This window comes from Alligator sinensis, unplaced genomic scaffold, assembly GCF_000455745.1.
Source record: "Alligator sinensis unplaced genomic scaffold, ASM45574v1 scaffold550_1, whole genome shotgun sequence".
NCBI classification, from domain to species: Eukaryota; Metazoa; Chordata; order Crocodylia; family Alligatoridae; genus Alligator; species Alligator sinensis.
Genome location: NW_005841980.1, coordinates 3,813 through 30,197, shown reverse-complemented (window position 1 = coordinate 30,197; position 26,385 = coordinate 3,813). Strand labels below are relative to the sequence as shown.

General features: G+C 51.1%; 1 protein-coding gene across 1 annotated transcript; it reads left to right on the top strand.

Moving 5' to 3' along the window:
- The first annotated feature begins 1,689 nt into the window (after positions 1–1,689).
- CYFIP2 (cytoplasmic FMR1 interacting protein 2) lies at positions 1,690–26,385 on the top strand. Its single transcript, XM_006021166.1, has 23 exons — positions 1,690–1,806; positions 2,693–2,782; positions 2,900–2,977; positions 6,778–6,879; positions 8,507–8,688; positions 9,190–9,286; positions 9,771–9,899; positions 11,491–11,595; positions 14,248–14,339; positions 17,542–17,659; positions 18,930–19,049; positions 19,661–19,786; positions 20,077–20,243; positions 21,107–21,254; positions 21,705–21,858; positions 22,376–22,532; positions 23,309–23,405; positions 23,824–23,900; positions 24,116–24,224; positions 24,651–24,770; positions 25,506–25,705; positions 25,962–26,053; positions 26,291–26,385. Exons 1-23 carry the CDS (start codon positions 1,690–1,692, stop codon positions 26,383–26,385), a joined length of 2,772 nt encoding a protein of 923 aa, XP_006021228.1.

The following is a 26,385-nucleotide window of genomic DNA, read 5'->3' as shown; positions in this document are numbered from 1 at the left end:
ATTAGAGACATGTACTGGGGGAAGGGGAAATGTTTAAGTCAAGACTGGATGATTTCTCTCTAGGTCAGCTGCATCTATTGACCCTGAAATAGGAATTAATATAAAGAAGTCTATGGCATGTTGGGTCTCTTCTGTGAATTGATAAAGGAAAGACGAAGAGCAACGGAAAGTGAAAAAGGAGGCTCCTTTCTCTGTTCCTCCCTAGCCCATCTGCACAGGGCATTCAGTACAAAATTAAGCTCCAAAGAAAGGATTGCTTCTTTTTGCAGTATCCTCGTTGTGGCTCCTGGCTGACTAGCATTATCTCAGCACGTGTCACTGGTGACATCAGAAATACAGAGGGTTGCAGGGAGATAGCAGATAGGATGTACGGCAGGGAAAAGGCCTTTTCAAAAAGCTGCTGTTTCTTGGCCAAAGACCCTTGCCATAACCTGTTTGTCGGACGGTGATACTAAATTTTCTTTCCCAGAGAAGGTCTTTATTTTTGTCACAGTGTCTAGCTTTATTTAGTGCGTATGTGTGAACGAGAGAAAGAGAAAGAGATGCTAAATACGGTCAGTCTTTTTTAGTCCTCCTTTGACCGATCTGCAAAAGTACCTCTGCCTTTTGGATGCTTTTGTTCTGCTTTGCATGTCAGGTTAAACAAGAAGGGAGCTGGGTAAATGTGATGGGGTTTTCTCCTTCTTTCTGACTCTGTGTACTAAAATGCAGAGGGGAAGGAGATCGGGAGAACTGCCATAAATGCCTGTGTGGACTGGAGTGAGAAAACAGGCTAAACAAGGATGCAGCGGGAGATAAGAGGCCATCAGTGGGTAGAAGCACAAGAGAGTCTTAGTGGGAATGTGATTAGTACGTAGAAATGCATCAAGAGGATTAAACAGCAGGGGGAGAAGAGATGTTTAAATTAAAGTACAAGGTTGGCCCAAGGACGAATGGGTCTGACTGACCGTGCATACATTCAGGTTGGAAATCAGAGGAAAGTTGCCCCAAGGAGGAGTGAGGACAAAAAGAAAACCTAACAAGAGTTAGAAATGGGGCTTTTTTCTAACAGGAGAAGAGACAGGGGAGCATGGGATTCAGAGAAGAGACCTAGCCATGAGAGGGCCAAGGGGAGAAGAGGCTCCCAGTCCTGCTTTAACAGGAGCGCGTCCCCTCCCAGTTGGCACTGGAATTCATTACTAAGCCACACTGGCTGTTGGAAACCCCCTCCATGAGTGCAGGGGAGCAGCAGGTTTCTGGCAGTTAAAGCCTGTGTTTCCAGGGTCCAGTAGCATTTCCCACCCAGGGCCTGGGGCATGGACGGCCTGTCTCCTGAAAGGATTTTTGCACCAATGGTTTAAACTCTCATTGCAGATGTGCTGCATGGGTGCAAGAGGAGGCTTGTCCCTACGTCTTTCTGCAGGGCACGAGGGCATGCCCCAGTCGTGCGGCACATCTGCAGTGGGGGTTTGCTAGCGGAGTCCAGCTGTGAGCCTTCCCTGTGGTAACGTGGTCTTTCACTTGGGCACATGGTGGTCCCCGTGAACTTAGTCTGTGGCTGGGCTGCCTGCAGTGGAAGTCCACCGAGGACTTGGGATTAGTTGAGCCCTTTTCTCTGAGCTCCTTTACTGTGAGTCTTTGAGGCCGGCTGCTTTTCTCAAAGCCCATCCTCTCCCTTGGCTTCAGCGTGGCACCTTCGCAGACGGGACCATGACCACTCACGTCACGCTGGAGGATGCCTTGTCCAACGTGGACCTGCTGGAGGAGTTGCCCCTGCCTGACCAGCAGCCATGCATCGAACCACCCCCATCTTCCATCATGTACCAGGTACGCTCCCACTTCTCGGGGGGAAGGTGAGGGTTGTAATGATGCCTTGCCAAGGCCATGGTGTTTGAAGCAAGGCCTGTGGATGGATGCAACTTTTAACCCCTTGAAAAGGGGAGGGAGATTTGCCTCTCCAGAGCATGCAGCAGCAAGGGTTATGTCTATATGCACTTGTAGCTGTATAAGATACCTGAATCACTGTAAGGAGGTGCAGATAAAGTGTCAGTGGTGTTGCTAGATCACGTGCATCGCTGTAGGAGTGGGCAGATGTAACACTTGCATCACAGCAGCTTTTCCTGGATGTTTTTGATTGCAGTATAACTGTTACCTCTTTCCACACCCTGCGCTGCAGGGGCCCAGGGTTTAGGGAAGCCTGTAGAGACCTAGCCCTGGGGTTCCCAAGGGCTGTGTGCACTGCAGACTAGCAAAAAGGATCTTCAGGTCTGAATAAGACCCAGCTCAGCAAGGGATTAGAAGGAGCAAAAAGTGGGTGTAGGTAGGAGATGGGAGAGGGCTATTGCAATAGGAAAAGATCGTGACATTGCCTCAGCCTGTGCAGATCCTGTTGGTTCCTCCTTTTATGTGTGTGCTTATGTCTGACAGCATCCACACAGGTAGATAGGGCATACAGCAAATATAGCGTGTGCCTGCGTCCTCCAATCTGCTCTTCCTGCCTTCACGGTCAACAGGCTCCCTGTGTTAATGTGTAAAGATGCCCACACAACGTCGGCCTTGGTGTGCATATTGGACGCTTAAATTACAGCATTTATTTCTCCACATCAAATGGGACCCCCCTTGCATGGTTTTACGGAGCCTTTAGTCATCAGCAATTGTGCTTGTCATCTTAATCAACACGGCTTTAATTGCTGACTGTCCGCTGTATCCCCAGGCTAATTTTGACACCAACTTTGAAGACCGAAACGCCTTTGTGACCGGCATCGCCAGGTACATCGAGCAGGCGACGGTGCACTCTAGCATGGTGAGTCTGTCTGCAAGGGCTGTCCTCAAGGGAGAGGGCACAGGCCCTGCATGCTGACTTGTGGGTCTTGCTAGCAGGCGTGGGCCGTTCACAGCAGGGCACTTGTGTGTGTTGCAGAATGAAATGCTGGAGGAAGGACACGAATATGCAGTGATGCTTTACACGTGGAGGAGCTGCTCCAGGGCCATACCCCAGGTAAGAAACAGTCCAGGACCTCCTCCCTGGAAAGAAACGTTGGAGCAGCCATCTGGCTTTCCCTTCCAAATGCCTAGGACTTTGCTGGGGAAAACCCTGATGTGGAGAAAGAAGGCTGGAAAAAGGTTCCCATTGCTTCTCCAAACTAGCCATCCACCGACCAGGGAAAGGATGCTGTAGGCGCAGCAAGAGAGGCGGCTGCTTTAGCAGCTGCAAAGAGCTCATCTGTTGCTGATAGCTGGCCCAGGGACACGTGCTCTGTATACATGTGCTCTGCTCCATGACCGGGGTAGGACTCATTTCTGTCCATCCCTGCTGGAACTGAAGCCGTGTTGTAGTTTGCATCCTGCCGTACAAACAGCCATTGCTTTCATAGATTCATAGATGTTCGGGTCAGAAGGGACCTCAGTAGGCCATCGAGTCCGACCCCCTGCCTAGGCAGGAAGGAGCGCTGGGCTCAGATGAGGCTAATTTATTTTGAGGCTGAGATTTATCTCACCCCAGAAGTGATTTCACAGGATCCTAAGGTTGGAAGAACTTCAAGGATCATCTAGTCCAACCCCCAGCACACATGCACAGTGCTGTCCCCAGCCCATTGCAGCCCATCCCAGATGGATGCCCCCCCTTCCCCCAGCACGTACTGGGGGAATTAGAGAAAAATCAGCAGAGTATTTTCTAACTCACTTTGCCCTTATGGTTTCCTGACAAGCATGGCAAACCGATAACTCAAAAATATCTATGACCAAAATTGTCAAACTTGGTTTGTTTTGTGGCCTCCTTGGAGATCTCAACATCAAGTTGTGTTTGAAGAGAAGCCCTTCAGTAGTTTGACTGTCAAATGTGGACAGAGTGGAAGTGAGTTGGGATTTCACAGCTGAGAGAAAGGAGGATATATTTTTGGTATGTGTTTTGAGAAGCTGGCTCCTGAAGCTACTAGGAGGCAGTGACCCCACAGTGATGGAGAGCTGGCAGTGAGGCCATATGAGACAGGGGAAAAATGCGGTGTCTCGCGTGGTTCCTTCACGTACCACTTGGAGAAGACCACCTCTAGGTTGGCATTGTGCAGGTCCTGAGCACGTCGGACAAAAAGAGCTGATAATTGAGTGCTAGCAAAGGCTGAAAGGAGCAACGTCAAGGCTGAAATAGGGCAGGATTTAACCCAGTGGTTTGGGCATTCACTGGGACACGGGAAGCCCAATTTTTGTTCCCTGTTCTCAGTGCTCTGACCCATTGGATGCCATCCCCAAGGGGCTGTTGGCTCTCCCAGGGTGGGTCTTTCCTTCTCTGCTTTTCTGTGGCAAGCTTCCCACGTCTGGATTTTCCCAACGTGGAACAGGGACATTTTTGCAACCTCAAAAAAGTTTCCAGAGACGGGAAAACTACTCCCTACCCCGCTGGGCTCAGCGCCTGCATGTCCTGCACTGCTGCATTTCGGTACTAATCACTCCACTGGTTTATTGACACCGTTTCCAGGCAAATTCTTCGTTCCCACCACTTACTGTTTAGATACATTTTGAACCCTATTTGCTGCAACAAACACCCCAGCCTGAGTTGTGAAGGGCCTGATCCTGGCAGCACTTACACACACCTCCCTCCTAGTGAGAAAGTTTTTCTTTATATCCAACCTCAACTTTCCTTGCTGCAGCTTGAGCCCATTGCTCCTTGTCCTGTCATCTGCCCCCACTGAGACCAGCCCAGCTCCATCCTCTTTGCAGTCCCCCTGCAGGGAAGTTTAAAAAAACCCCCATTGGGCCAGAGCCAGCCTTGAAACCATTCCCTGTGGTGCCAAAAAAAAAATACCCCCAGGCTTAGTTGGCTAACATTGTGTTTTCTGTAACCTAGTTGTGTTCCCCTCCTCACCCCATCCCTCTTATGTTAGTCCCTCGCTTGGGCACTCTCTATTTCCCTTATGACTTTGGTTCATGAATCTTAACATCCCCTTGGTGCCAAAAATGCTGCATTTGATCTTAGCCAAAAAAAAGGCCAAAATGCTAATGGGAACCTACCCCAAGGATAGGTTAGTGCAGCCTCACCACAGACACATGCTGGTGTCTGCACCTTTTTGATCTGCAGGAGAGGTCAAGACTCAGTTCCCTTGGGTTCCTCTTGGCTGGCCCACGGGGCCCAGCTTTATGCTCCTGGCTGAATATTTGCTTAGTCCCCATGAATTCCTGGGGCTGGTTTGCAATTTCCTCCGTGATCACTGCAACATGCCTGCAGGCAGGGTTGGGGTGGACGGCGCGAGGGAGATCGACGGCACGAGGGAGCATGTGAAGAGCATGCAGGAAGGGGTTTCACGTGCTTTGACATCTCCCCTCCCTGCGGCAGCTACTCGGACAGACTTGCACGCTGCCGTGCCAAACACGCACTTCCCTTACGGGCATCTGTAGGAGGCACAGCACGTGATGGAGCAAACCCAGCGCCCCAGCTGCAGCAGAGGGGAGGGAGCCCAAGTGATGAAAAATAATTAATGTGACCATATCATTCAAATACTCAGGTCCAGATCCTCAGGAGATGTGCAGCAGGGGCACAGACAGCTTTAGAGCTGCTTTCGCATCCTCCCACGCAGAGGAGCCAGCTGGGGGTTAGGGACTGTCCCAGGCACACGACACAGAAGCTATGGAGCTGCTTTAAATTGTGCCACGTGGTAGCAGGGCCATGCAATCTGTCCCTCTACTAGGGAGGCTGGGAGTGTCCGTAGCACAGAGGGAGTCCTCCAAAAAGGAGCTTTGAAGTCGGGCTGCCAGTGGTGCAGACGGGCTGGAGGGCCTTGCTTTTAACTGTCTTGTGAAGTGAGAGGCCGATGAGCCCAGCATGAGATGAATTCAGAACAGGATGAAATTGGGCAGCGTCGGATTGGAATAAACATGTCTCACGCTTCCCAGCGTGTCTGCAAAAGGGCTACAGCGAGGCAGAGAAAACGGTGTTCGCCTCTCCCCTTGTCCGGCTTTCCAGGAGCAAGGGAGTGATTAAGTTGATATATTTAAAAGAGAAAGCAAAATCCAACTGAGAAGGCAGGACACCCCCCAATTATGGGTTGGGATGAGATGATGTAGTTGGAGCAGGGGGTTGCACTAGATGTGGCCTGAGGTCCCTTCCCACCCTCAGTCTAAGTAATCCCAGCATGGGCTTGCAGAGAGCTCTTCACACCTGAAAGAAATTGGGTACTGGCAGCTACGTAGCATCATGGTGGTGAATTTTTGGGCAGCTCGACGGCATCATGAATTTTGATGTGACAGTGAGTCAGGACTGACATCGTGTACAGGGTTCAGGGCAAATGTGGGGGGACTTTGTTTCTCAGCACAGTACCGGAGGCCACCCCCTATATCTGTAATAACTGAGAGTATTGCATATCTGAGAGCTAGCCATGTCCCTTCACTCTCAGTCTGGGCAGCAAGCTTGGGGTTATAGCAACACTGGGCACATCTATGGATTCATTAATGCACCATAGTCACTGCACATTGAGTTTAGTGTTTTCTTAATGAAGTCATAACTGAATGCACAGTAACTTCATTTACTGTCCAGTAGCACCAGTGCATGGTTTTTTGTGATGGTTACTGCACCGTAGCCTGATAACGCTGCGCAGTAGCTGATTACCATGGTTTTTGACCGCCACGCTACTGCGCAGTGTTATTAGGCTACCGCATAGGAAGCATCTTGTGTAGATGCATCCGCTGTCCTCAGCCTCAGGCTAGCGGCCTCCTTGACACTTGGACCCTGGCCTCGGCAGAGGGTGGTGGCCAGTGCCCATCAAAGGGAAATGCCAGCCGGGGTGACGCCGATTCCTTGTTGCGTGCCAGGTGAAATGCAACGAGCAGCCCAACCGGGTGGAGATCTATGAGAAGACGGTGGAAGTGCTGGAGCCAGAGGTCACCAAACTGATGAAGTTCATGTATTTCCAGGTAACTGGTGGAGCAGGGAGGTAGGAACCCGTCTCATGAGTGTCGCGTGGTCTGTTTGATCTGGTTTCCTTCCCAGACAGCCAAGGCAAAGCCTCTCTGGTCCTCTGAGGGCAAACCCCTTTAGTTCTGCAGCTGGCAGTGGGATACGTTCAGAGCAAAGACACATGACTTGCCTGGCTTCAGATTTTGCTGTATACTCAAAATCCAGCCCCAGGACAGGAGAGCTTTGAAGTTCCTCAAGTCTAGCAGACTTCAGCCCTTGCAAAATACAAAGAATGCACTATATATAGTTTATACGCCATGCAGTACATCTGCCCTGCAATGCAACGTGCATACAGCACAATATATTTACAGTGCAGTATATGTGTCTGAAGGCGGCCACTGTACTGGCTTGGAGAGCCATAACCTTCGGTGGCTGGTTAGTGCTCTGTGTGGAGGATGAAACGACCGTTATCCAGAAGCTGAAAGTCAGGTGCTGGATGAAATACAGAGGAGCCAAGGTTTGTGTTAGAGGCAAGGATTTTGTAGGGTGGTATCTTTAATTAGACCAACTGCATAGTGAGATAGACAAGCCTTCAAATGCAAGACATTCCTCATTAGGAATTCATCAGGGATATTTGTGCTGGCATTTCTGCAGCAGAGGGGGATGATTAGGGCCGGTGCTTTTTGATGAAGGTAGGAAGTGTCTGATGGCTGATGCCACCCACCCTTCTCAGATGTGATCAAGTGAACATTTTTTGACAGACATGGCTGACCATGCCCCTTCCTCCCACTCCCCAAATAAGAGTTGTTTGGTGTCAGGGCATTTTTCAAGAAGTTTCCTCATCTGTCCAGGGGCAAAGCTAGGCCTAGTCTAGATCACCCTGCAGGAGTCCTCCAGAGGAAGCTGATAATGGAAGTGTTTGGAGGCAAACAGCCTTTCATTGGCACGGTCCAGGATAAGAAAGGACACCAAGGCTTCAATTTAGCAGATGCACCCCAGGGAATTATGCAATTATGCACCTGTGCAATTTTGCACATAAAGCATATGACTGTGCATAATTGCATGATTTTGCATAATTTAACCCGGGTGGGCTCTGTGCCTCCACCTCCGCAGGGCTGGGAGCCCACGTGGAGGCACCAAGTGCAGTGGCATGTGACCGCACAGCTGGTGTGTAGGGGGAAGCTCCTTTTTGCAGGGGGGTGGGTGGGCATGGGGTTGGTGGGTGGGCATGGGGGTGTGTGTGGGTGGGTGTGAGGTTTGTGGGTGGGTGTGGGCCACGCTGCATGGTGCACAGCCCCTGCCGCTGCCAGCAAGGTTGAAGGTGTGCACCATGTGCAGCACCCAGGACTCAGCGCATAGTTTTTAATTTTTCTGTGCATAATTTTTAATTTTTCTCTGCATAATTCCCTGGGGTGTAAGCAGTGGTCAGACTTTTGGTGTCCCAAAGCACTCACATAACAGCATGCTGGGCGCTGGGTGGGCAGAGGCCCTGGAGCAAAAGCAGCGGCTCACTTGAAGTGCACAAAGAGCCCTGGGCAGTGAGGACAGATATTGCACCCAGGCACGCTGCACCCGCGGGTCACATAGCGCCACCCCGATGAAGCGGGTGCTTGCTGAGCGCGGCCTTGCCCCGTTGCCTTTCAGCGCAAAGCCATCGAGCGGTTCTGCAGCGAGGTGAAGCGCCTGTGCCACGCGGAGAGGAGGAAGGACTTTGTGTCCGAGGCCTATCTGCTTACTCTGGGGAAGTTCATCAACATGTTCGCCGTGCTGGACGAGCTGAAGAACATGAAGTGCAGCGTCAAGAACGACCACTCTGCCTACAAAAGGTGTGGGGCGGTGGGGGGGACAGGGGCGGTGGGCTCTGGTAGTGTGCTGGGGGGTGGACGAGGACATGCCCCAGCTGTTTCCTAGGGCAGGAGGAGGAAGGTATGAAGCAAGGACTTGAAGGACTTGAGTTCAAGTCTGCTCTGCCACTGATTCTCTGCGTGACCTTGGGCAGGTCACTCAGCCTCTGTGGGCTTATGGTTCCCCATCGGTGAAAGGATAATAGCCCTGCCATGTCTCATGGGCTCAGACAGCACAGGGCTTGTGAGTACCTAAAGCAGCCGAGCTCTTAGGACTGCTGGCAGGCGAGCTGGATCTTTTCATTCAGAGTTTGCAAGGACCAGAGGGCTGCTAAAGTGAATGGAAATGCAAAGAGTCAGCCTGTGGCTGGGTTAGTTTTAACGTCACGTCCATTTTGGGCCTCTGAACTAAGCCCTGACTTCAAGCGAGGGAGCGGGAATGACGCGAGGAGTCCCCGGTAACGCAGGAGCTCTCCCTTGCAGGGCGGCCCAGTTTCTGCGGAAGATGGCCGATCCCCAGTCCATCCAGGAGTCCCAAAACCTCTCCATGTTCCTGGCGAACCACAACCGCATCACACAGGCAAGTCCATTCCCCCTCGCACGCTTCTTTCTCCCAGCAAAGTTACAGGCTAGTGGTGCACACGCGGGGTCACCTTCGCCTGTAGGACCAAGGAGCTGTGATTTCACAGCCGGAGCTCAGAGCCCCGCAGGGGTGGCGGCGGAGGTGGCCACAGGGCTGGGATGGTTATGCTGTTACCTCCCAGGGATGGGGCAGATGGGGGTCCCCGCCTTATGGGGCGGCACGTGGACCCTGAAGGGAGCATGAGATATGCCCAGAGGAGCGCCGAGCTGCCAGCCCATCGCTGGGGCTACCGGTAGAGAGAGCCTAGTCCCCGATTGTGAAGCTGTCCCAAGCCCCCTGACTCAGAAGGGGGGAGAGCCACAAGCCATTTAGCCGAACACAGCAAGTTAAGTCTCGGCAGACGCTCCCAAGGTCCCCTCAGATGTTCCCGACCCCTCGCCCTTCCTCCCTGGGGTTCACACGGGGTGTCTCGGCGTTTCAGTGCTTGCATCAGCAGCTGGAAGTGATCCCGGGCTACGAGGAGCTGCTGGCGGATATTGTCAACATCTGCGTGGATTACTACGAGAACAAGATGTACCTGACCCCCAGCGAGAAGCACATGCTCCTGAAGGTACCCCGCGTCCCGGCTCCCGGGGTGCTGTCTCTTGTCTGTTCCCACGACCTCCTACCCTGAGGAGCCGGCTGGACACAGCTCTGGGCCCCACAGAGGTCCCGCACAAGCTTTCTGAAGTGTTACCATGTTCCCAGCCTGACCGGAGCAAACCTCGTTCTTTTCCCTGTCATTTCTCCTTGTTCTTTCTGCATCCCATCCCTCCTTCTCTTCCCTCTCTTATTCCCTACCGTCACCTCTCCCCTCCTTGGCTCTCCCCCTGGCTAGCAGCTGGCCCGTGCAATGCTCCAGGGATGTGTCAGGAACCAGAACTCGTGGTAGAGGTGATATCTTTTATTGGACCAACTAGATTTTTGCAACAAAAAAAAATTCTTTAATTGCAAGCTTTCCAGCACAAACACCCTTCTTCAGGCATCGGAGAAAAGATCCAGGGATGTGCTGCACGATTTGGACAGCAGGTGGTGGTGCGCACAGACGGATGGCACTGCAGTCAGGGATGCTCCTGTTTCCGTATGCAAGCACTTAGGAACTGGGGTGTCCCTGGTAGCAGGTGGAGAGAAATCCCTGGGGCAAAATTACAGATGTGCCCTAAAAGAAATGCAGAAGGCTAGAAGTCTTGGTTCAGAGATGATACCTTTTATTAGAAGAAAATCTGCAGAAAAAGATTTTCTTTTTGGTGTGATTTCTCAGCTGGTCTCATAAACGTATCATCTCTGAACCAAGACCTCTAGTGTTTTGCATTTCTTTTTGTCTCAGACCAACACGGCTGCCAAATACATCTCTGACAGATGTTCCTCAATTTACCCTGGGAGGAAATGTTTACTGTTTTTGATGACATTTTTGGCTGTAGAAACTGCCTTTTGAGGGGCGTTTTGGGAGGTGGGGAGATGCAAATTACCAAGGCAAATGTACTGCGTATTGACAAAAGATATGTCAGTATCTGTATTGACAAAATATTTGTCAAAAATATATAAATATTTTTAATGTTTATATATATATATATATTTATCAATATATAATATAAATGTGTGTGTTTGTATTTTGTCAATACAAATATTTGTGTGTGTATGTGTGTGTATATGTGTGTGTATACATACACACACATATATACATGTATGTATATATGTGTGTACATGTATGTATATATGTGTGTGTACATATAAGTATATATATGTATATATGTGTGTGTACATATATGTGTGTATATATACATATATGTATATATGTGTGTGTGGTGTGTATACACACACATATACATATATGTATATATATGTGTACATATGTGTGTGTATACACACACACATGTATATATGTGTGTGTGTGTGTATGTATGTGTGTGTATACACACACATACACACACACACACAAATATTTGTATGGACAAAAAATCTGTGTATTGACAAAAGATATCAGATTCACCCAAAGAACCTTGTCTTGACAAAAAATGCAATGCCCCATTGACCTTTTGGCTTAGCAGGAGCTGTGATAGTGGAGCCAAAAGTGGCATCTTCTCGTGCCAAATGCAAGGGCAACCTCTTTGTGCCATTTCTGGACGATAACTCTTTTCTCTTCTGTGATCTGGTCCTCTCAGGTGATGGGGTTTGGTCTGTATCTGATGGACGGCAACGTCAGTAATATTTACAAACTGGATGCCAAGAAGAGAATCAACCTCAGCAAGATCGACAAGTTCTTCAAGGTTAGTGACCAGCATGGGGTGGGCTTGGGATTATTGCAAACCAAAAAAGTTAGCAGGAATGTTTCCTTAAAGGCTGCCTTTGCACTGCCATGATGCCGTGAAATGACCGTGGGGTACAGTGACCCTAACAGCCTCTTGCCTTGGTTCCTGCTGGTTCATGACATAAACCGTGGCCCTGGAAGGAACAAATAAGTGTTGGAGCCTCCCGCTAGCTTGACGGCGCACCCTGGAAAGCTCCATAAAGTGTTAGCGCAGAGGCTCGGTGAAGCAATTTCATTTCCTTTCTGCCGGGTGGAGGAAGCCATGCCGTGCTTGGAGGGAGCTTGTGCTGCCATCAGAGCCCTTGGAAGTGTCTCCCTCTGCCAGATATCCTTCTGGGGTTGGGTTCATCTCCTGTCCAAGCTGGCCCACTTCCACCAGCTGCTGTGGGAAGGTGCGAAGAGCTAATACGCTTCCCTTCTTCTGTCACTTCCTACCCTCTGTAGGTTGTCTGATTGCACTCCAGGGCTGGTAGCCCCTGGCCTGAGATGCAGCAGTTCCCCATGCAGAAACCTTCTCCTTCCCATTGCTGTCATCCACAGGGCTGAGCACACGCTGCATGCTTAGTGCACGTGTGGGTCATATCAGACCCCGCAAACAGGTCTGGCAGTGGACAGCACATGGTAGGATATTTTCCTTGTGGAGTTGATTGTACCCGGGGAACTTCCCATGAAGTCCTGTTGACCATTAGCTCTCCTTACCCAGAGTCCTTTTGCCAATAACTTTTTGTTTTTATTGAGTCCTATTGGATGAATTCCTCTCCTAAAGTGGGAGAAAGCTCCCGGTTCTGGTAACCGCTTCTGCTCTGCATCAGCTTCACCCTTGCAATGACAGCAGCCTCCGCCCTCGCCTCGAGGCACTTGGACCAGGGCTGTCGGGCCCTGCCTTTTCACCCGCAGCCTGTGCTGCAATGCCAGAGGACTGAGCCCGTGGTGACGTCTGTGCACGAGAGGCTCTGCTTACTTGGCTCTCACTTGCAATGAGATGGTGTAACGAGCTGACAAGCTTCTCTTAGACCTCCAGGAGTCTGAGTCCACAGCTCCCCAACCCTAGGAAAATTATTAAAACTGCCCAAAGTGTTCTGGATGCTGCCCTTGCTCCTGTTTGCTGCATTGAGCTTTTAGCTCGGTTCAAATCAAGCATCATCGACAGAGCTTGGCCTTTTCAGTGTGTTTGGACTGCTGCGTTGATGGCTGTGAAGCTCTTTGAGCATCGGAGGACAACACAAGGATATAAGTATCTCTTGCTGTGCTTATTCCAACTTTCTCTCCGCTCATGCCGCGTGTGGTATCTGGTGCTGTCTCATCCAAACGCACCTGTCTGCATCGCCACATCCCAATGGAGAAGCATCCAGCTCCACCACCACTCCCAGCTTCTTTTTCCAACCAAATCTCCAGGATCTTGAGCTGTGAAGGAAGCTGATTTTGTATGTAAAACCCCTGTAAAAGGTCACGTGAAGACAGCCTGGCAAACCCTGTGCTCAGACCCATCCGAGGAGGTAGACGGAGGTGGTAATAGCAGCCCTCCCTTGAGGATGGGAGAACTGCTACCACGGCCCCATGAGCGGCGGTTGTTTTGTCACTGGATGTTTGCTGGTCGCTTGCTTTGGGGTTACTTTTTCAGCTAAGATTAAAATATAGCCAAGTCAGAGACCCCCTCCCACCACACACACACTTCTTCCCCTCGAGACATGTCAACAGCCAGGGAGGCTGCATCTCCTTCTCCAGAACCTTATTAAATGCAAAGGGAAATGATCTTTGAGCAACCAGTTGTTGCCCATGTTTCAAAGATGCATTGGGCTGGCTTAGGCCTTTTCATGGCAACTCTAGGGCCCTTCTCAAGTCATAGCTAATGAGAGCAATACCAATATTAGCAATGTGGGCACCACACCAACTTACTGGCCAATAAACCTCCCATAGTCACAGTGGCAAGCTGTCATTCCCCATCCTCAGGACATCTAAGTCATCTATGCTTGCAAAGCACAAATGCGTGGAGCAGACAGAGTCCAAAGAGAGCTGGTCTTTGAGGAGAAGACTGCCTTTATTGCAGGAGGGAGGTCTTCCTGGAAAACTTGGACCTGTGAACTGTCAGTCCTGCTGCCAGCGTCTCGGGAAAGCAGTGCCCCAGACGGGACACACCGGGGAATCATCCGTTTCCATTCGCTCTAGGAAATCCCCCGAGGATGCTGCAGCCCTGCTCATTTTGGAAGTAGAATTAGCCCTGGCTGCTCTGCTGCTCTTCATCCCGTGTGTCTGGGTTTCTTCGGGGGTGCCAGAGGTGTTGTTTTGGTGTCTTATGCATCTTTTCTACACATGCGCTCTCCCTTCTCCAGCAGCCGTCGGGGCTGCACAAGTGCCCACCGTCACATCCTGGCATAGCCCCTTGTTTGACAATAAGGTATCGGTAGCATCAGGGGAACGGAGGTCTTTAAGGGTTGGTTCTTCAGTGTTAAACACCTTGCGTTAGCCTTCAACCACTTGCAGCCGTGGCCGTCAAAGTTGTGACTGTCCCCGAGACCAAGACTATCCGTTCCTCCCTTGTGTCCGTGTGTGTTGCTCTCCAGCCGCAGGAGGTCTCTGCTGTATTTCAACCATCTTCTGTTTTCTTTTCCAGCAGCTGCAGGTGGTCCCTTTATTCGGCGATATGCAGATAGAACTGGCCAGATACATTAAGACCAGTGCTCACTATGAGGAGAACAAATCCAAGTGAGTGCCTGCCGTAATGTCTCTTGGCTTTTGTGTGTCCTGAGTGGGTAGGGAGTGAGGGTGTGTGCCCAGCTATCACCCTGTGCAGGGTGTGTGTGCATGTGTGAGCATGTCCCTGCAAGAGCGCGTGTGCATATACAGCCAGTTGCACATGTGAATGTGAGCAAGTCATGATGTGGACATAATTGCCCATGGGTATGAAAGCATGCGAGTGTGCGCACAGTCCCAAGCGGCTCTGTGGTTGTGACTGCGTGGTGTGCTGTGAGCCCAGACACATGGCTGGGGATGCTCAGATACGCACCCATGAGCGTTACGTGGTGCGATGTCTGTGCTTTGGGTGAGTGTCAGTACAGGTGCTCACGAGGTGTGTGCGTGCCCACATGGACAAGCGTGTGTAAGCGTGCAAATACAAGTGACGCGCACCTGCTCTGGGCAGATTTTCATCCGCAAGTTTGACCCAGGGTGGAAAATCCCCCAGAGCATGACCGCAGCACCAGCTTCTATCTGTGACCCCGGGGCACCTCTCCATGGGGTTAGTGAGCGTCCTGCCCAGCCGGAGGGTTCACCCTGGACTTGCTCAAGTGCTTTAGATATGAATTTTGTGGTACGGATGATTCTGTTTTGCTCCAGGGTTTTCCATGCCAAGTGGTTCAAAAGTGCAAGGGGGTTGAAAGGCGCTAATCTAGAATCTGGACCCAAATCCAAGGTAGCAATCCTGTGCCATGAGATCAAAAGCGTCAGTGGATGTTGCATCCAACCCACGTGAAAAAGTCTCAGTTGTCTTCGCAGTTCTGCACAACTGTTGATTACTGGGGGAAAGGCCTGGAGAGATGAATGTGTATCTCCGAGATAGGTTCAGACACGAGTGCATTGGTGACTTGCCTGCCGTGCCGATCTGAGCTGTGCCTGGCTGAACGGGATAATCCCGCCGCGCTCGGGGGGCTGGGCTGGGTGAGCTCACGTGGTCTGGTTCAGCCCTGCTTGACTATGATGCTCTGATATCACTCGGGCTTTCGTGCGCAAAGATTCATCCACGGGACCAAAAGCAGACAAGCAGCGTACAGAAGTGCGCTCCCTTTGTGCCTCGGCTGTTCTTTGGAGCATCTTTATTTCTGTCTCTTCCCGAAGCTGAGGCTGCTGCTGGCGGTTCTTGCCGTGTGGGCACGAGCCCTCGCAAAATGAGCTAAATGCTGCAAACTCAGCTCGCTCTCGTCCATACAAATAGCCCCGGGCTAGGAACTGACATTTAGTGCTTCATCAGCTTGCTTCGTATTTGGTTTTCTGCAGACAGAGCGGAGGTCTGAGCCCCCTCTCCGCTGGGAAGAAAGGATGGTCCCTCACTTTCCAGCCTCAAATGCACTTTGCACATCCTCATTCTTCAGACTGGTTGAAACATCAGGATTATTTTTCCTGGGGAAAACATTTTGAAACATTTTTTTCTTTAAAAAAAAATCCTATTTTTTTCCAGTTTTTTGGACAAACTATCACGGCAGGTTTTGAAAACCGTTTGGGGTAAAACAACAAAAATGTGTTGTTCGATGAAAATCTTAAGACTTCCAAAATCAAATTTTTAATAAAAAATTGCACATAAAAACTGGGGAAGGTCTGCCCACATATAATTTTTTTATTTTGTTTTTTTTGGTCAAACCACTGTTTTTCATACTAAAATATTCCCATGAACATTTTCTAACAGCTCTGCTCACTTTGTCCTCTTCAAGACTAGCTGGCTGGTGACTTCTCTGTTTCTCCATCATTTCTAATGTGCCTATCACCTCAACTGCAGTGCACCGAATCTCTCTCCCTGCCTTGCTTTACTAACTGGTTTCTTTCCTCAGTCGTTCTCCGGCCAAGGTGCTCTGGGACTTTGGCCTTTCAACTGTTTCAGGGGCAATTTTATATACTCCCTGTACTGAGGCTCCTGCTTTCATCCCTTTTCCCCTTCTTCCCCTTCCTCTCCCTTCCCTCCTTCCAAGATGCAATTAATTGTTGTCTTCCTTGCATGGCATTTTATTTCTCCCATATGGACTCGATTATATGTGGCAGGCTGGGCTGGCACCGCACTGGGCATCCTTGCTAGCCTGCCCAAGTCTCTTGGGGGAAGCGCAGGACACTGAGACGGGTAAGAGTCGGATGGTGGGATCGTGGGAGACCAGGTGTGACGAGGAATAACGTGGCCGAGTACGTAACAGGTCTGCAGCGGCTGCAGACGTCTCCATGAGCAGCATCATGGTGCTTGCCCGAATAAGCAGCTGACTCAGGTGCCTTCTCTGCTGGGGAAAGCGTGAGGCAGAGGGAGCACGACGGATCTTACCACTGCCCGTCAGAGGAAGGGCACCTGGAGGCTCGAAGCAGTCATCGTGGCACATAATACACGAGATTTCCTTCGGCTGAAATGTCTGCACAAAATAGTTGTGGCACAGCTCCAAGGTCAAGTCCCCAGACAATCGTGGCCAGGAGAAGGGGGTTCATTTGTGACATGGTCTCCATTTAATTCCTGGCCAGTCACTCATGACGTGGTCTCCTTTGCATTTATTATACCACCTTGCACTTATTATTGTGGCAATAGAAAGGGGCTAGTCCGTCCCTCCCTGCAAAGTCCCTGATGCAGCCAGTGGGAGCAGAGGGCTCAAAGCGAACAAGTCCAGCCCCGTAAATCATTCCCTGCCTTTGCTTCCAATGCAGGTTAGTTTGTTGAGGTGGGGATAATAGTCCAGGTCCAAAAGAGGAGAGGGAGGGAGGCATCTTTTCTGGCTAGTCACTCCCTTTGAGGCTGGCTGGTCTTAGTCTGGGAAGGAAAGGAAGGGGCGATGCCTCATTCACACATTGAGGACTTGCTGTACAGCTGCACGGCAGCTTAGATAATAGTTGCCTGTCCACGACCGTCTGTCTGGCCAGTAGGTAAGTACAGCATGCATTTTGTGAGAGGCTGAATTGAAAAAGAGCTCCACTGATGGCAGGGGTAGAGGAAAACCATGCCTGGCACGGTGCAAGCCATCCTCCGGATGGAGAAAGGCCGTATGCCCGTGCGTGCACACGCACACGGGTCGTGCGGTGTCTCGGGCCAGGACGAGGGGCAGGGTGGATGCCTGCTGAGAAGGCACGTCCCGAAGAGGACATGCTTTACAGGGGAAGGAAGCAGCAGACCCGGACAGCCGTGTTCTGCCCGCTGCCTGTCCGCTCAAGAGGCTGCTTTCCTGCCCAGGTGGACCTGTACCCAGAGCAGCATCAGTCCCCAGTACAACATCTGTGAGCAAATGGTCCAGATCCGTGACGACCACATCCGCTTCATCTCGGAGCTCGCTCGCTACAGCAACAGCGAGGTAAGCACCGCCGGGTGCCTCCTCGGAGGGCACTCGGTGCCTGCACGCCAGCCAGGGAAGAGGTTGGGGAGCGGGGTGGCATGCGGTGCCTGAGGGGAGAGGGACATAGCGGGGAACGTTGCTCCACAAGTCACATCACCCTCCCCCTGGGCTGTAACCATCTTACCTGGATGGCCTGGGCGCACGGTGAGAGCTGGCAGTCTCTGCTGCAGAGCCATTAAATGATGGAGATTTCTGGTATTTGCTGCAAAAGACTCTTCTCTTGCCTCTAAAGCAGAAATGTGAAAAACGTTTTTGATTATTGAAGTTCAAGGTCTATGAGCTTGAGGTCTGGGGTAGAGATGAGCGGAGAATTGGTCACATGCCGGGGTCCAGGGGGATGAATTGTTGGAGAGATGAGGAAATGCAGACACTTACATTGACGGAGGTGTTGGGGTCCTGCCAGGGACCAGGCCGGAAGGGGAGAGGAGCACAAGACTTCTGTGGTCCCTATTTGGGGTCTCATACCACTTAGTGGCTGGTGGGTATCTGTTGGGGGATCGGTTGTGTTTTTGAATGTTGGCTTTATTATTTTATAACTCAGATTCATTAATAAAGTTACAAAAATAAGATATATGATTAATGATGTGATGAAACATTCATAATTTAGCATGCATCACGGCCCATGGATGTCAGCAGAGGTGTAGAGGGAGGCTGTCATTCACACCAAAACAAAACCCCTCTCAGGGCGCGGGAAGGAGGCAATGAGGAGAAAATAATAGAGCTTTATTGTGGTTTTGATTTATTGGCTGATTGGAGGCCCCTTCTTCTGGTAATTGTTGCTGCACTTGGTTGCTGGCATTTATGACTGAAGCTCTGCTTTCCAGGGTGCCTACGCCTTTTCTGTATTCAATGTAAATGACTGCAAAAGTGCTCAATGAATAAAAAAGGGGCGTCCCAAAGACCTGGAGAGTCTCGGAAGTGTCTCACCAAACCTTTTGAGGGAGCAGGGACGATAAAAGAGGGGTTGTCTATTTTCTCCAGTTGCAGGGAATAAGTTGAGGCAAGGCCCAGTGATTGAAAAGGGCTATATCCAGCTCCATCTGCACAAATATTTGGCAGTTCATATCAGGGAACATATTGCCCATCGTGTTTCTATCTCTGACTGTGCAATCATCTGAGCTGCATTTTGGTGGCAAATCAAGAGCCACGAGCTCTCTCGCTCCACGGAGGGCATTTCTGGCTGGGCGGTTTTCTGCGTCTCACGGTGCCCTTGTGTGTTTTGCTCCAGGTGGTCACTGGCTCAGGCCTGGACAGCCAGAAATCAGATGAGGAATACAGGGAACTCTTTGACCTGGCCTTGCGGGGGCTGCAGCTGCTCTCCAAGTGGAGCGCCCACGTCATGGAGGTGGTGAGTGCCGCCTCTCCCAGCACAGCATCCTCACCGGCTTCTCCCCAAGAGGGCTTGAAATATTTAAGGCCGTGTTCAACCAGAGAAAGGCCACACACACACACACACACACACACACACACACAAAGAAAAGGAGGAAATGTACTCAAGAAAGTAGTGAAATGTGCCATTTTTTACTGACATGAGGGCAAGTGCGCCATCTCAGAAGAGCAAGGTGATGTTTTTGAATGTTGGCTCCATGATTTTATGACTCAGATTCATTAATAAAGTTACAAAAATAAGAGATATAATTAATGATGTGATGAAACATTCATAATTTAGCATGCATCATGGCCCATGGATGGTGTTGCTGCATGGAGAATTTTAGGAATAAATCGTGGAGGTCAAACGCACGTTAGAGAGGGAAAGTAAATGAATGGCCCCACTTGCAACCCTCCAGTAAGGATGTAGGGGCATAGAGGGGGACTAGCGTCTGGAAGTAGATGATTCGGTGCTGGGCTGCCGGAGAGCCGTGGTGGGGGTGCGGGAACGTGTCTCTGGCCCTCTTCCATCCACACAGCTCTGGTCCTTGTGAGTCACCCCGGTGCTCTGCCCTTGCTCTCTTCTCCCAGTATTCCTGGAAGCTGGTTCATCCCACGGATAAGTTCTGTAACAAGGATTGCCCGGGCACCGCAGAGGAGTATGAGAGAGCCACCCGCTACAACTACACCAGCGAGGAGAAGTTTGCCTTTGTGGAGGTAGGTGCAAACACTGCCTCCAAAGCCTTTAAAGGAAAGGATGATCTTTTAGCTAAGGCAGTGGCTGGTGTATCAGAGTCCAGATCCCTCCCATGCCCCAAGCCCTGCTGGGTGACCCCTTGCAAGTCCTGGAGAGCTACTTTTTAGAAGGTATAATTGCTTTCCGTGGGAGCTGGATGCTTGCGGACCTTGGGAATCTCCATCCAGGGACTGGAGGTTTCACCCAAGCGGGGGCTAATACTGCTACTCTGTTCAGGCAAGGGGGGAACTAGTTGTCTGCGTTTTCTCAGGTCATTGCCATGATCAAGGGCCTGCAAGTGCTGATGGGCCGGATGGAGAGCGTCTTTAACCAGGCCATCCGAAACACCATCTACGCCGCGCTGCAGGACTTCGCCCAGGTGACGCTGCGCGAGCCGCTCCGGCAGGCCGTCAGGAAGAAGAAGAACGTCCTGATCAGGTCGGGATGTCGGTCTCTGACCGTATCTTAAATGCAGAGATCCAGAATAGCCCTGGGTGGCAACCTCTCTAACCAGCTGTATACCATCTCCCATGTCAGACTAGCGCCCGTCAGCAATGCATTCAGAAACAATTGGTGCAAACTGGTTGCCAGTGCCCCTGAGACACAGTCAGCATGTCCTGTCCAGCCCAGTCCTCCCAAAGCTACCTTGGTTGAGCAGCTCGTGCCTGTCTGTCTGTGCCGAAGGTTTTTTCCATCCCTTACGGATGATAAAGGCTGGAAGAACTAGGGTTATTTAGTCTGGAGAAGAAAAGACTGGAGGGAGGATTTGATAACAGTCTTCAAATACTTGAAGGGTGATAGCAAAGAGGATGGAGATGGGCTTTTCTCCATGCCTGTTGGGGATAGGACTAAAAGCAATGGCCTCCAACTGCAGCAGGGGAAATGTAGGTCAGAAGAAACTTTTTGACTCTGAGGGTGGTCCAGCATTGGAGCAGGCTTCCTGGAGGAGCTGTGGAGTCTCCATCCCTGGAAATGTCCAAGAGGACATTTGGATGCTCACCTTGCCAGGGTCATCTGACCCCAGCTGACTTTCCTGCCCTTTGGGCAGGGGGCTGGACCTGATGATCTCGCGAGGTCCCTTCCAGCCCTCATGCCTATGAAATCTATGCCATCTAGGAGGTTGGACAAACCCTTGGCTGGGATGACGTAGGGATGATCCTGCCTTGAGCAGGGGCTGGACTAGACGGCCTGGTGAGGTGCCTTCCAGCCCTGCGTTCCTATGATCCCGCCACGTCCGTGGCTTCGGGTACTTTCCCCTGCAGTGAAAGTCTGACTTGAGCGTTTTGCTGTCCCCCTCCCAGCGTCCTTCAGGCCATTCGGAAGACAATTTGTGACTGGGAGGGAGGCCGCGAGCCCCCGAACGACCCCTGCCTGAGAGGCGAGAAGGACCCCAAGGGCGGATTTGATATTAAGGTCCCGCGGCGAGCGGTAGGGCCGTCGAGCACACAGGTAGGTCCGAGCTGTTCCGTTCTGTGGGTGAAGCAGCTCAACCCCAATGTTCTCTTTTTCAGTCCATCTTTGATCCTAAAAACCTGTATTGTTGCCCTTGTGCATGGTTTGCTTTGCAGGGCTTAGGCTGCCTTCTTAGGGACCTAATGGCTTCAGACTGGGCACATCTACACGTGCAAATAATGCTATTTGGCTTTACTGTGCAGTACATTTACTACCTGCATGTGCAAGTAGCAAGTTTACTGTGCAGTAAACTAATTTACTGTGCAGTAAGCACCTGCACGTGTAGATGGTGACACTTTACCTTGCAGTAGATTAGTCTATTGCGCAGTATAGCATCTTGTGTAGACATGGCCACTGAGCGTGAAGTCAGCCCACAGACTATTGCTAGGCGCTGTGTGGCCCAAAGAGCCCTATCATCACTTTGTGATGACTACTTTTTTATTTAAGCTGTACATGGTCCGGACCATGCTGGAGTCGCTGATCGCAGACAAAAGCGGCTCAAAGAAGACGCTGAGGAGCAGCCTGGATGGGCCCATCGTGCTGGCCATCGAGGAGTTTCACAAGCACTCCTTCTTCTTCACACACCTGCTTAACATCAGTGGTAAGGCCACAACTGGGGAGGGGTGAATCCTGCCCTCTCGGGCTGTGTTTCCATACCCCAGTAGTATCTTGATTAAGGATGATTTATCCAGCAATGGGTATGGACAGGGGCGGGTGGTGGGGGTCTAGTTAAGGCCCTGAACCTGGTTCTTATGAAAAGGCAGGGGGAGGGGGGGGAGGGTGCCCTGAACCTGGTTCTTATGAAAAGGCAGGGAGGGGGAGGGGGGGGTCTCATCTCATCTCTGCCACAGACTCTCTAGATGGCCTTGGTCAAGTTCCCTAACCAGATGTCCCAGTTGTTAAGCAGGGGTATTAATCCTTCATGTTCTTTGCCACTGAGGGGATGAGATACCACAAGCGTTTGGTGTAGTTTAAAAACAGTGTTGGCAGAGAACGGCCTAAACCCTACTTGAATCAGGCCTCCCACCCCTTGCTGTCGGATTCCCTGGGGCTTTCCTTCCTCGTTAACCTCCCTGTCCTCCCGCTGCGGTGGGGCGGGACGTCCCGTGTGTTTCCAGAAGCCCTGCAGCAGTGCTGCGACCTGTCCCAGCTCTGGTTCCGCGAGTTCTTCCTGGAGCTGACCATGGGCCGCCGCATCCAGTTTCCCATCGAGATGTCCATGCCGTGGATACTCACGGACCACATCCTGGAAACCAAAGAACCCTCCATGATGGAGTAAGCATCTTGGATGTATCTCCGTTCGCTAGCTTTCTGCAGCCCAATAAGGGTTAGCATTTAGATGCAGCTGCGTGATCCCGTAGTGTGTCGCCATAGCAATAAAGGGGTGACCGGTCCTTTTGTACAGCGCCTAGCACAGTGGGGTCCATGATTGAGACTCCCAGGCCATGAGAGTTGTCACCATTTGTTATAAAGTGAATGTTTCCTTATGAAAAGACCAGGAGCAATGGGCTCAAGTTGCAGCAAGGCAAGTTGAGGTTGGCTATTGGGATGAATTTTCTCACCAGGAGGGCGGTGAAGCACTGGGACAGGTTATCCGGAGAGGTGGTGGCGTCTCCATCCTTGGAGGGTTTTAAGCCCCAGGTAGACAAAGCCTTGGCTGGGATGATGTAGTTGGGGCTGGTCCTGCTTGGAGCAGGGGCTTGGACTAGATGTGACCTCCTGAGGTCCCTGCCAACCCTCCGTGCCTTGCTGAGGCAGAGGTCGAGGCATGCCGAGGTACCTTTGTCCAGCTAGAAATGCACAAAGATGTTTTTAAAGCACAGCCGGGAAATCGCCTTATGTGGGGAAATCCTTAAAAAGCACAAGGCCAGCTCTTCTTTAGCTATTTCCAGCGTGAGAGGGAATATCCATAGGGGAAGGAGAGAGAGGATCTGGCAGGAGGGGTCTCCAGCAGTCCTTTTGGGGTTGGAGTGGTGTGTGTGGTCGCATCGCCTCTGCTTTTCCTGCCAAGATGACCATCACACTAAGCAGCGATTTGTTCTCCTCCCCAGGTACGTCCTCTACCCCTTAGACCTGTACAACGACAGCGCCTATTACGCCTTGACCAAGTTCAAGAAGCAGTTCCTGTACGATGAGATCGAAGCTGAAGTGAGTTCTGGGTGGCTGGATTTACCTATTTCCTACGGGCCTGATTCTGCAGTCAGGTCCATCTTTGTGGATCTAAGGAAAGCAGACTATTGAGATGGTGGAGAAGAGTCTCAAGAGGGTTGAGATGTCCATGGACAAAGAGGAAGCAAAGGGTATTGTGAGAATTAAAGTCAACTGGAGATGGAAAGCTTGGCTTTTCAATAATAAGTAATAGGATAATAAGAGAGAGTGACAAAGGCTCAGTTGTCCTATTTCTTTATGCCGTGAGCAGGGCAGGCCAGTTTCCAAGTGATGTGAAATGCAGGTCGTCATGCTTTGGTACTAATAGCCCTGTGCTGAACAGACGTAAGCCCATGTTAGACTCTGATTAGATGCTATTTATGCCACTGTATGAGATGTGTACTTCTCCCTTCCTCAGGTGAACTTGTGTTTCGACCAGTTTGTGTACAAGCTGGCGGATCAGATCTTTGCCTATTACAAAGCCATGGCCGGCAGGTAAGAGAATCCCATTATCACCGATTATTAATCCTTCAGCTTCATGCTTGATATGTTCGGGTACGAATGCAAGGTGCATCAGGGCTGGGGAGCGTCCTCAGGGTTCAAGGATGAAAGGAGGCAAGATTCAGGATGGATTACAACACTCAAAAGGGTTGAGAGGGGAGAAAAAGAGCTCGTCAGACAAATGTGTTGACGATATTTTCCCTTTCCAGTGTCTTATTGGATAAGCGCTTCCGGGCAGAGTGTAAGAATTACGGCGTGATTATTCCTTACCCGCCATCCAACCGCTACGAGACGTTGCTCAAACAGAGACACGTCCAGGTACGATGCACACCGCCAGCCCAGACGTTTGCAACGGTCCCTAGGTCTCTAGTGGGATTGAACCAGGCCCTGTGCTCGGCTGAACATGTCAGCGCTTAGCTCCCATTATATTGCTGGGTACCATCAAGATGGATAGCAATAGGTTTCTTGCCAGGAAGAAGTCAACAGGCATCTGAATCTAAAGGGTTAATCCTCATACTGCCATGGTGCATTTGGTGGCTAAGGGAAGGGTATTTGCAATCCAGATTCACAAACTCCTTTTACACAGAGGTAGCCCAAACAGTGGAGTCTGGATCCAGATCCCAACCTTCTCCATGCTCAGTCTGGGGCTCGAGGCTGGGTTCATTTTGGAAGCCTTTTCCCACCCTCTGGATGTATCTTCTCCTGGTTTCCATCATCTAAAGTATCTTCTCCTGTTTTCCACAGCTGCTAGGCAGGTCAATCGACCTGAACAGGCTTATTACCCAGCGCATCTCAGCTGCCATGTACAAGTCATTAGACCAGGCTATCAGCCGCTTTGAGAGTGAGGACCTGACGTCCATCGTGGTAAGGCCCTGGGTGTCTGGGAGGGCTGTAAGAGCAGGGGTTGTAACCCCCTGGCAGCGTATATAGCCTCACTCTGTGGCATGGCAATCACATCACAGTGCTGTCCTGTCCCTCTGCATCTCCTCTACTGTAGTATCTGCCCTACTGTAGTATCTGTAGTAATTGTGGGTATTTGTGCAGTAATGGGAGCCCTACAGTCTGGCCCATTCACACATTGGTGGCTGCATTATCCATTAGCCGGCGAATATATATATATAAACTGAGGTGTGGCTGTTAGCAGGGCTTGTTGTGGAGCTCAAACAGTACAGTCTTGTGACCTGGGAGAAGAAAGTCCTGAGTTTTATCCCTTCTGAGATGCTGAGTGCAGTGGCTTTGTGTTTCGGGCTCGAAGCCACGCACGCAGGAGCATCAGAGTCAAGCAGTGTAAAATTAAAGTTTCCACCTTGCAAGGATCCTGATGTGAGAGCCGGAACAGGCTCGGTGGGGGACAAATTAGTTTCGCCACCCGTGGGGCCCCCTCGAGTGAAAGTGCAAGTGATCTTGGCCTTTGAGTTAAACGGATGCCTTTTGCACGTGTCACGCTGGGAAGACTGCCTGCATGTGTGTGTGTGTATGTGTGTATGTGTGTGTGTGTGTAAAATGCAATCCCTCCCTTGCTGATCGAACGAGACTTTTCTGTGTCCATCCCGATCGCGCATTCACAGTCTTCTGCCCTTGCTGCTTCACCCGGGGCAGGAACTGGAGTGGCTTTTGGAGATCAATCGCCTGACCCACCGGCTGCTGTGCAAACACATGACTTTGGACAGCTTCGACGCCATGTTCCGGGAGGCCAATCACAATGTCTCCGCGCCGTACGGACGCATCACCCTGCACGTCTTCTGGGAGCTGAACTTTGACTTCCTGCCCAACTACTGCTACAACGGGTCCACCAACAGGTAAGAGGACATAACCTCCGAGGACGCCCCCAGAAGCCCTGACCCTAAACCAGGCTTCACTCAGAGGTACCCGTTGCACTTTGGCTCCTGCACGCCCCATGGCAGGAGTGTTTTCATGCCATGCTTTGCAGTGTTGCATCTCTCGGATGGATTAACACCCATTTTTGCTGCACTCACCCTGGAAAGAGCCCCCCGAGGTGTGCATGTCGCACAACCAAAATGCAGTTTACTAGCACCGTTTTATCCCACCCCGCAGGTTTGTACGGACGGCGATCCCCTTCACCCAGGAGCCGCAGCGGGACAAGCCGGCCAACGTCCAGCCCTATTACCTCTACGGATCAAAGGTCAGTAAGGGACCGCATCAGCCATCAAAAGTCGAGGGGAGGACTTTATTAGGCACAGAGCAATGAGGACACGGAGATTGTTCACCGGGAGGGAAATAGCGGGCACGGTTCATAAAGTGAGCAGCGGAAACAAACATAGGAGACGGCGTTGGTTTTGCTGAGGCAGAAAAACCATGCAAAGGAGAAGTAGCATGGGAGTCGTTGCGTCTCCACTTTCCCCTCCTCTGTGCACGACTGGCAGGGTGCAAGCAAGCCCACCGCCCTGGGACCAAGCCCCTGAACAAGCCCCCTCGAAAGGTGCAGGGGCTGGGAGAGCTCGGACGGCGGTGGCAGTAG

Coding starts and splice junctions, on each gene's coding strand:
- CYFIP2 (XM_006021166.1), top strand. CDS start 1,690: ATGACCACTCACGTCACGCTGGAGGATGCCTTGTCCAACGTGGACCTG. Junction 2,978..6,777: donor GCTCCAGGGCCATACCCCAG/GTAAGAAACAGT, acceptor GTTGCGTGCCAG/GTGAAATGCAACGAGCAGCC. Junction 11,596..14,247: donor AGATCGACAAGTTCTTCAAG/GTTAGTGACCAG, acceptor TTTCTTTTCCAG/CAGCTGCAGGTGGTCCCTTT.